This window comes from Dermacentor andersoni, chromosome 3, assembly GCF_023375885.2.
Source record: "Dermacentor andersoni chromosome 3, qqDerAnde1_hic_scaffold, whole genome shotgun sequence".
Classification (NCBI taxonomy): domain Eukaryota; kingdom Metazoa; phylum Arthropoda; class Arachnida; order Ixodida; family Ixodidae; genus Dermacentor; species Dermacentor andersoni.
The window spans coordinates 213,522,661-213,533,902 of NC_092816.1; the positions used below are offsets into that span (position 1 = coordinate 213,522,661).

Here is an 11,242-nt window from a genome sequence, read left to right on the forward strand (position 1 = left end):
TATCTAGAAAAAAAGTTGCTTATGATGAAGGAGCACAGATGGCGTGATGTCACACGCATCACTCCTTTGCTTGATTTATTTATCTTCCGCTCAGTCTTATCTTTACATATGCCAATAAATTTGTCTTAATTGAAGTTTGGATAACATGCACATATTTTGCAATGTGTGCCAGTTAGGTGACCAAAATCATTGATATTTGGTCTGTGTTGCTGCGGTCAATCACCTTGCGGGTTTCTGCAGAACTATTATGTCAAAACTCTTGCCTCTGCTTCGAGTTATTGATAAGTTCGACTTCGCCCTGCCATCTGCTAGCCGCCAGGTTAGCTCAGATCTAGAGCGGCTGCCCCGGAAAGGCGGTGGTCCCGAGTTTGAGTCCTGGTCCAGAACGAATTTTTCATCAACCGCGAGGCTTTTCTTTTGAGGAACCCGTATGCGTTTCCTTTGTAGTAATTGCTACTATTGGATGGATGTCTCATTCTTCCTTTATTAATATATATTCAAGTATAATGACGCTTATTGTATGACCGTATTTTATTTTCTTCATCTGTATTAGATATGCTTGAATGTTGTCTATTTCTGTATTGCATGCCAGTTATCTTAAAGAGGCTTGTATATGAAAAATGTTGAAAAATTCTTTTCTAACTTGGGTAATTGTTTTAGTATATATTGAACTGCTTTAGTTAGTTTAGTGTTGTTAATTATGTACAGTGCTCAAGGAAAGAAATGCAACAATTTAGGGCTAACTAATGCATATACTTTCGTTTCCACCAGCTGCAGTTTGTGTCACATCGACATAATTTTGGCGCAATTGGAGTCCGCGACACCTTTGGTGACCAGATTCCTAGAAACACGACGTGGTATTTTCGAGTACTTTGCACATACGCAGGGTTCAACTAAATTCTCCCTGTCATGTCTCATTCCATGAGCACTGTATGTTGCAAAGTACCAGCTGTTATTGTGCTGTCATGCACGCCTCCTGGGTCCAGTCAAGCTGCTCACGGCAGCTTTTAGCTCAGGAGGATGTTTCTAATGTATACAAGAAGAATAAATAAAGCTGAAGTTGAGTTCAAGTTGTCGCATTAAGCAGAGGGGTGAAGCTTGTGTCAGCATGCTGTCTTTAAAAGAACCGAGTTTTTCTAGATGACTCTCAGTGCATGTGTTTAGGTTAACATGCACTGTCCACAGCCATTTCCGCAATAATGTTTCGTTATTTATTTAGTTACATTACTCTCAATGCCTGATAGTGTGGAGAAGAGTGGTTCACATGTGTTTATACAATGTTGTATAAGGCAGCTTGAAACGAATGATCAAGACTGCTGGCGACCAAGGCAGGGAGGTGGCTACTGGCTACACAAAAGCGAATTCTTGTTAAACTAAGCTGGAAGTCGGCACCTGTCCTGTGGTTTCTGTCCATGTAATTACGACTGTTGATCCCCTGAAATTTTATATTCTATTGCTAAAGACTTGTAACAGTTGGCAATTAATAGTATATATTTGTTCAGACAAGATGATCATATTATATGATAGCGATCACTTTGTATTCCAATGAAATCCTTTATTTTGTCACTTCCACACTATTTTACACTGTGGCAGTAACCTGTTTTTTACAGCGAAGCTGTATATGGCTAGCCGATTCGTCCGTCCTTCCATCTGTAGGTCACCTGTATGCTGAAAACTCTTCCGGCGCAACCCCATGCACATGCGTGAAAAAAGAACAGAGAAAGAGAGGCTCGTGATTAGCCAACAGCCCCTAGACAGCACAAGGCCTGTTTATTCCAATCCATGACGTCGCACTACCTTGCCCGAAATTTCCATTGACAAGGCTTTGACAAGCGGTGACGTCAAAATTACTGTTGCCTACTCAGGAGCATCCCCATTTGATTCTATGGCAGTTGGGCCAAGTAACATTATGCCATGGATCTGAGTGAAAAGACCTTGCGCTATCTAGGTAGTGTTGGGTTAGCTGCGCCAGTAGTGACGTCATTGCTCTCCGTTGCAGCCGAGTACGCATGCAGCAGTTTCTCTCCAGCTCCAAAATGGGTAGGTCCTGCGTCATACGTACCCCTTAAGAGCAGGCAGCTTTTGATCAGCAACGCCACGAGCAGAACCGGGAACGAGCTCGTCTACGCTGTGCTGATGCTGCAGCCCGGGCACGAGAACAGGCTTTTGTAATCGAGTGCAAGCAGCAACTGCGTACTGAGGATCCGGCAGCCTACCAAGCCGTCATTTAATGAACCGTCGGGATTAACCCAGTGATAAACACTGGGGCTGCACATTTTAGCTTTGCTGGTTAACAATCTGTGCAGAGTGTTTGGGCAGTGATTTTTCTACATATGCTTCCCCCTTATGTAATATGTTTCTCAAAGAGGTATAAAACTTTAAAGGTGACAAAAATTACATTTTCTAGGTATCAACAAACATTTATAATTAAGTGAGAGAGAGTTTAATGAGAGATGAAGATGTCAACAAGGCCTGGAGCTTCACATGGGATGACTGAAATGACATTATGAAGAGGACAAAGATAAAGGAATCAATGACATTAAGCGTTAGCATGTACCACGCCTGAAAAGAATGACATTCAGTGAATTAGAACATAGCTAAAGCAATTTCTGTGTACATAACAAAGGGTTATTATGCAAACCATAACTTTATTACTTCACAGCTTAGTTACACATAAGTAATATGCTGGTTAGCATAAGTGTTGGGTACAAAAGTATGCCAAAGAAAGTACGCATCCAGCGAGCTGATGAGTTGTGGTGAATGGTTGCAAATGATACGCGGTGTTGAGCCAATTCAACATTAAACTTTATGCATTAATAAAGCCCCTTAACAGGTTTGTATTAGTGTGACAGTATGTGTGACACTAAGCTCTAGGCAGACTCTCCTGAATACAGCTTAGTCCCCAGGGTCAGGGCACAGACAGGGCAGGGCAAGTGGTAACTTAACGTTTTCAGGATGTAGCAGCTAGCTGCATTTCAAAAAGAAATTCCCACGGAAAGAAAGGTAGGGTCTATAAGATGATAGGAATAATATTAATGAACTCAGCACCATTGTTCCCGTCACTAGCACACATACGTAGGAAGATACAAAGCTTCCCGACTAGACAAGATTTGAGAAAGGTGACCTAGATGACAAAAAAAAAAAAATCCAGCAGAACCCACCTCACGATAAACATCAATGTTACTGCAGTTAACATTAAGGCAATGCATCGACACACCGCATTGCAACTGCCAAAACATGCGATGTATGAGGCATGTTTGCAGTTGGGCTGTTCTCTCGCGTTATCCACTAGACACACTACGCCAACTAGTGCGACTACAGTGAAGTCCCCACATAAAGCGCTTCTGAATATATACTCATGCTAGGTTGTTTGAACATATATGACAAGGGTTCAACTCTGCCAGCACTGGAGAAATTTGAATGTTTCTTTTTTGTCATTGAAGAGCGGCACATAACCAGTGGTTTATACCCTGTGACCTAAGTTTGCGTCAAAGAGGTTCGTTGAAGATTGAGCTGCACATATCCAGTTACCCTTAGCTAGTGATTCAAGTCAGGGTATAAGACTTTCGTTGAAGGGTGGCACATACCCAGTTGCACATACCTAGCAGCTCAAAGTGACATCAAAGAGGTTAAATGAAGAGTGGCACATAACCAGTGGTTTACACCCTGTGACCTAAGTTTGCGTCAAAGAGGTTTGTTGAAGCTTGAGCTGCACATATCCAGTTACCCTTAGCTAGTGATTCAAGTCAGGGTATAAGACTTTCGTTGAAGGGTGGCACATACCCAGTTGCACATACCTAGCAGCTCAAAGTGACATCAAAGAGGTTAAATGAAGAGTGGCACATAACCAGTGGTTTACACCCTGTGACCTAAGTTTGCGTCAAAGAGGTTCGTTGAAGATTGAGCTGCACATATCCAGTTACCCTTAGCTAGTGATTCAAGTCAGGGTATAAGACTTTCGTTGAAGGGTGGCACATACCCAGTTGCACATACCTAGCAGCTCAAAGTGACATCAAAGAGGTTAAATGAAGAGTGGCACATAACCAGTGGTTTACACCCTGTGACCTAAGTTTGCGTCAAAGAGGTTTGTTGAAGCTTGAGCTGCACATATCCAGTTACCCTTAGCTAGTGATTCAAGTCAGGGTATAAGACTTTCGTTGAAGGGTGGCACATACCCAGTTGCACATACCTAGCAGCTCAAAGTGACATCAAAGAGGTTAAATGAAGAGTGGCACATAACCAGTGGTTTACACCCTGTGACCTAAGTTTGCGTCAAAGAGGTTCGTTGAAGATTGAGCTGCACATATCCAGTTACCCTTAGCTAGTGATTCAAGTCAGGGTATAAGACCTTCGTTGAAGGGTGGCACATACCCAACTGCACATACCTAGCAGCTCAAAGTGACATTAAAGAGGTTAAATGAAGAGCGGCGCATAACCAGTGGCTCATATCCAGTAACCCAAGTTTGCATCAAAGAGGTTCGTTGAAGATTGAGCTGCACATATCCAGTTACCCTTAGCTAGTGATTCAAGTCAGGGTATAAGACTTTCGTTGAAGGGTGGCACATACCCAGTTGCACATACCTAGCAGCTCAAAGTGACATCAAAGAGGTTAAATGAAGAGCGGCACATAACCAGTGGCTCATAGCCAGTAACCCAAGTTTGCATCAAAGAGGTTCGTTGAAGATTGAGCTGCACATATCCAGTTACCCTTAGCTAATGATTCAAGTCAGGGTATAAGACTTTCGTTGAAGGGTGGCACATACCCAGTTGCACATACCTAGCAGCTCAAAGTGACATCAAAGAGGTTAAATGAAGAGCGGCACATAGCCAGTGGCTCATAGCCAGTAACCCAAGTTTGCATCAAAGAGGTTCGTTGAAGATTGAGCTGCACATATCCAGTTACCCTTAGCTAGTGATTCAAGTCAGGGCATAAGACTTTCATTGAAGGGTGGCACATACCCAGTTGCACATACCTAGCAGCTCAAAGTGACATCAAAGAGGTTAAATGAAGAGCGGCACATACCTAATGGCTCATAGCCAGTAACCCAAGTTTGCATCAAAGAGGTTTGTTGAATATCGAGCTGCACATATCCAGTTACCTTTGGCCAGTGATTCAAGTCAGGGTATAAGACTGTCATTAAAGGGTGGCACATAACCTGTGACCCAAGCTACATAGAGCTTTATAGAAGAGTGACACGTACCCAGTTGCACATACCTAGCGGCCCAAATTGAAATGAAAGAGGTTAATTGAAGTGCGGCACATAACGAAGTTTCACACACCCAGTGACCCAAGTCGCGGTGTAAGCGATTCATTAAACAGAGGCACACCCGCATTGGTACATACCTAGCAACAAAAGCTGGAATGGAACGGTTTGACTGATGTCCATTCAAGTGCGCCACATACACAGCGACACATAATTACAGCAACACATAATTACCCATGCTGGTCTCAAAAAGATTCCCTGGAGAGAGGCATACCTAGAGGCAGATCACAGTGGCCCAAGTTGGCGTCAGGTTCATTGAAAAGCGGCACAGATAAAGTGGCACACATTCAATGCTCAGGTAGTATCGTGAAAGTGCCTGAAGTGCCCCAAGAATGCTAATCGCTTTAATACTCTCCATAAGTACCGCACGGTTCCGAACCAGCGCCTCAGCATGTTTCTTCACATCAAATGTCCACATAACTGCACTCGTGCGACCGCGGTACGAGGTACTAACCGTACACAGGCTACGCCTCCTCTGCCCTGGACCTTGCAACAGTGACACACGCACGCCAAAACACGCCGACACTGTTCGGTCATAGATGTCTTCTGTGGTTGAATACCGTATCATATGAAGAACATATGGAAAGTACCACGACCTACTATGTATATACAGTAGATCGTGGAAAGTACAGTGTGCTACACTATGGTCAAGTGGAACCATAATAGTGGCACAGACAGGCGCCGCGTGTGGAAAGATTTTTCGAGGGCGCTGCGAGCGAACTGGCTAGGGATACACGCGGCGCTGGGTGCACGCGCGTGGGCTTTAGCGCGTATTAGCGCGTGGCAGCAGACGACCCCAAGCATAGCCTCCTATATTTTTCTATAGGAGGCTATGCCCCAAGTCACCGTGACCCCAAGTGGAGTCCTCTGCTGCCACGCATGATGACGTCACAAAAAGAAAGCTTAATAAAAAATACATGAAATGCTAACGTTATCGTTTTTTTGGTAAATGCACTACGCCTAAATAAATAAAGTATTTATTTTATGCTACGTTTTAAAATCAAAAATGACTGTGGGCGCCTACACACGCGTGCACGCAGTGGGAGGACCGTTGTGATTCCTTGTGGCCGTGTGGTGTGTACTGTAGTACTGGATCACTGTGTAATATCGGCGAGTACGAATGACGTTGTCGTTACGAAGCTACAGAAGCTTCGAACGAACTGTGCTGCATCCACGAAACAGCACGACATGTCGCCTCATTTGGACTGTCGGTTTCGAAGAGTCGTGGTAACACAGCGCCGACTGCATATGGTGCCGACACGGATAATGCATATTGCAGGGTGTGTCATATGTAGCGATTCTTTAAGTTGTGTGTACGCCTCCTGGCAAAGCCGGATGCCTGTTTGGCCTTGGTTTCACGTTGACACACTGCTTACTAGCTCGAAAACGGTGAAGTGGTGCGCGTCGGCATTGTCGTCGATGTAGGGTGCGTACAGATTTCCAAATCGCATTGCAAAGTAAGGGCGCCTTTTGTCGATGAGCAAAGTGCATTCAAACATTTCGCGTCGCCTTGCGCACGCAGAAGCCTAGTAACGAAAGCCTGGACGTGAAACGTGAATCTAACAGAAAGGCCTGTTCCCGCCTGAAGGCAATGTCAGCAAGTGTCCGTGACGAGTGTCAAGTGACTCACACGGGGCTGGGCGTTGAGCAGTGTGTGGAGTGCCGCTGCTTCTGTCTGGCCAGGGCCCAACCCGCTTTCATGAACCATTTGAAATGCCCAGTGTATTAGTTGCTATAGATTGTGGTGCAGTGAGACAGCCATTCCATAGCAGCCATGAAAATTACCTGTGGAAGTAATAGTAATGCGATAGGCTTTCGTGGTGATTGTCATTATGTATCACATGCACCGGAGTGCGATCATTTACACCCTGTGCACGTGTTTAGATAAATGCTTTATATTCTGAAGATACGGTACAGCACCTGGATCTTGAGTGGATCTTTCACTGTACAGGCTATACCAAAACCTCTCTACCTTTGTGTGCTTCATTTTTGCCAACTGTCTTTGCTCTACAAAGAAGGCCAAGTTTCTCTTGTGCGACTTGCAATCAACAGGGGTCAAACACATGTGGTAGAGCATTAGTGGTACAATATTCAATTGGGGGCCATTGTACATGCACCCCTAGGAAATCATTTGCTATGGCAAATACTAACGTAGTGGCATTTCATTTTTAAATTTGTATGCCTTAATAATGTTAAAATATAGAAGTATGTCTGCAAATTTAATAAATTTTGAGATCCTGACGTAATTCCTAATGCATGTTGGTACATTATATTATTCCCAACGGACTCCTCAGTATCGCTTCTATTTCTCAGCATTCTCCTACAACAGGTATAGTTCTTTCATCTTTGAAACAAACGAAAGTCCTCCCGCTTTTCAAATCTGGTGACCAAGGCATTTGTAGCTATATATAGATCTCCTTAGCCCCATATTCAAGTAAAATGTTAGAATACATAATTTATAAGCATACTGTTCAATTCATTGAATCGCATAATGCCCATGTAAGTTCTAACATGGCTTTTTGCATGGATTTAGTACCATGTCGCAGTCAACTCACGACGTCACTCATGCTTGTGTTTTCTAGCAATGTCAATCATGATTAATAGCTTGCACTTCATTTGCTTGCTTTTTTTCACATTGCATGGTGTGTGCATATTGTTCTTTTATGTATACCTGAATAAAAAATTCAGTTGCAAGTCAGTGCTCCTGTTGCGTTTTCACTGTCCTTCATACTTTGTGCACTGTTTCTACTCTTCCAAAAACGCACTAACTCGTCCAGCTCTCAGTATGGAAGTTTAAAGTCATCTGTTAAAATGAGAATCCAATAAACATGGAAACTGTCTGTAGGACAATATCAATGATTTTACTGTTTGTAACATGCAGTTTGTACATGTTGGTACAAGAAGATTTCAAAGAGATATACAGACTGTTACAGTGTGCAAGGTTGAATGGTCCCGTCCCTGCCATGAATACTGCAATATCATCATAAGTGTGCACAGGTCTTGCACTGCAAGCCAGAGACTTGCTCCAGGGCCTTCTTATTCTATTAAGTGTCAGCTGCTTGCATTCATAACGTGGTTGGCAAATTGCTTACCTATTTCCCATCTAAGTTCCCTGCATTTCATTCTGCTGTATTCAACAAATTATTTTCAGCACCTTTCTTTCAATGACATTAAGGGTTACCTTCATTTTGTGTCAAGGTGTTTTCTAATGCACCAAGATTAAAGATTCTGACAAGTTTTCAAAGCTGACGCAATGGCCAAAATATGCTCAGCCATAAAGTGTGCTCATTGAGACACCAGGCACCTCGTCCCACAAAACATCAATCAATTTCTATTTTTAGATAAAAGCACATCAGTTTCTTACTTGTCAAGCTACATCTCTAGGCGCCACATGGTCTTTCCAAAAAGAAGGTTGCACAAGTATTTAAATGCACTGTTTAAAAGTTTACTGTTAAGACCTGTGTTTCCTTCATTTCAGTTGCAATATGCGAAGTAGGTACCAAGAGTGTTTAGCTTTAGTAATCTGCTGTTGACAGAGCTAAGCTGACATGAAGGTAAAAGGGCATCCCTACATATATCAACCCAACGTAAAGGTATGGCTTGATAAAGACATGTTGTGCTGGAAAGGTGAATTAAAGGTCACAGGATTCTCTGGTAATGTAGCACACACAATACACCTGGGATACAATATGCAGATTACTTTGCAATTACTCATTTGCTTTCTTGGTGTAGCATGGCAGGAAAGAAAGCTACAGCGTAAGCATGCATGCTATAGTGTTATTTATCTTCATAACATCATAAAAATAATTGCAATTCATTGCTCCACCAAAGGCACCATCAGCCAGCTAAGCCATTCTTGACATAGAGCTTCTCAGCCTGATCTCTACATATGTTAGCTTTGAGAATGTCTTTTCACACAAACTTGTCACAGGAACTCTGGAAAGGAGGTCAAGAACGCAACATAAATCTTTGGAAACTGATTTGTCCAGCCCAGTATCATTTTACGGTCCTGGCTTTCTTGATGCCAGTTTGGGACTTAAGAAGCTGCAGCTTAGCATGCAAGGTGTCAAATTATACATATTTCAGAGGAGTTAGACTTGAAAAGCCATTTTATTATCCCCCACATTAAGGTCCAAAAGGCTCTATATGAAAACTATGAGATAAGCTTGCGTAAATCCCATGCAATGTGGGAACTGATGTTATGTGAAGTATTTTACAGGTAGTTGGCTATGCCAAGGTGAGGTGTTGCTATCGGTCATTCCGAAATGAACATTCGTGTGAAACTTGCTTTTCAATCTCAAACGGAGGCGACCAACAACGGGTGGGTGTGCTACTGCTGAGACACCTGGATCTTTTCATGTGAGCCATCTGGTTCCAATGCAGGTAGCGTGAAAGTTGCATGACAAAGCTGGAATGACGACAATGCAACGAACACGATGGCATCACAAACACAACACATCCACACATCTAGATAGTGGCACAAGCTAATATACAACTTGGGCTATTGGGTTGGCATAAAAAAATGTAAGAGTAACAACCCCATTATTGAAATCTTTCAATACAAACTATAACAAAAATTTAGTGCTTTGTTGCACCTATAAAACTACATCAAAAGATTGTACACTAACATAAGCAAATACACAATAAAAAGTCCATTACAGCAAAAGCAATATTGTATTACTTATGCGACTTTATTTTATCGATGAGGCCATGAAAGTAGAAATGCCAGGTGATAACACTTTGCCAAAGCTCAAGCAAATGTCTCGTTTAGTACACTTCCTTTTTGGTGGACTTTAATTTGCTGGTCATTGATGCTTGCACATGTTGACATACCTCCTGCCAGTCATGGCAAAAGCTGATTCTTTATGGCATGCAGTTTTTCAACTCCAAGCCCAGCTGCTGCTCTTTTTTTAGCATAGCTTCCTTCAGTTGCAGCAATAATATAAAGTTAATATGTTTTGGGCCAATGTACAGATATTTCTGTACTCTTGCATGTCATCCTATCTTTTTACTTCTCCCATTTCTGCCCAGAATGATGCAGTTGATTCGATTTCCAAGGTTGCTTTTGCATTGTTTGTAATTAAGCTAGGAAGGCAGCATTCTCCACTCTTTTTCTGTCCTTGCTGGATTAAGCAACAAGCGAGAATACTGCTTCAGGTGGCGCAGTGGTTGCTTTATTTTGTCCTCCAGTGTAATAGCAGTTGCTACGAACTTAGCAAGAACCTGGTCCAGATGCCAGCAGTCCTTTCTTCACCTTCGTCACAGATGTCTGACAATGCAAATAATTGGCAGAAAATTTGCAGATCATGCACTTCAACTTGCTCACCAGCTTCAATGCATGTTCTTATGCAATGCTTGCAGTAATTTATCCAGCTGACATATTCCACTGCCAACAAAACTTGTGTGTCTGTATCAGCATCACTCTTTTCTCTGGTGTTTGGTTGGATGAAGTTCTGCAAGAGAAGAATCTGCCTAATCATCGCACGAATTCCTGAGTATACATTAACCAAAATAGTAATTGAATTGGTTTAAGCAATGTAGGTAGTTGGGCGAGTCGGTTCAGCATTGCAGGCTTGTAAAAGTATATAAAATACAAGGACAAAAGAAAGGACAAGAATCAGTAGTGCATGTGCTACGTGTGTGTTTTCCTTTCTTCTGTACTTGTATTTTAGGTGCATTTACACGTCTGAAATTGTTTAAGCATGTCGCATCTTAGTTTCAACAGGTATGGCTGACTAGATTTCGTGTGGTCTTTAGTTTTCCTGCATGGGGTTTACATCTGAGAGAGAAAGAAAGGAACAAGGAAGGCCGGGTAGGTTAACCAGATGTTCATCCAGTTGGCTACCCTGCATGGGGGTGAGGGTATGAGGGGTTAAAAGAAAAAAAAGGAGGCAAATCGAGACAGTTCACTTGCACAAGACAGATGGTGTCTATAAGTATCTTTTCAGATTCGTTTATTTTAGAAAGTCATAAGAGCA

The 11,242-nt window shown here is 42.6% G+C and overlaps 1 protein-coding gene across 4 annotated transcripts in view; it reads right to left on the reverse strand.

Annotated features, from left to right (window-relative positions):
* The window catches only part of D2hgdh (D-2-hydroxyglutaric acid dehydrogenase), a 122,408-nt gene extending 116,396 nt beyond the window's left edge, over positions 1-6,012 (reverse strand). Inside the window, exon 1 of one of the 4 annotated variants that reach the window (XM_050172649.3) lies at positions 5,719-6,012. Coding sequence is in view for 2 of the 4 variants with exons in the window: in XM_055067244.2 (XP_054923219.2) it covers positions 5,479-5,551 (73 nt within the window). In the remaining 2 variants the exon portion in view is untranslated. The other 3 variants (XM_055067244.2, XM_055067245.2, XM_055067246.2) reach the window with 3 other exon arrangements.
* Positions 6,013-11,242: the final 5,230 nt, after the last annotated feature.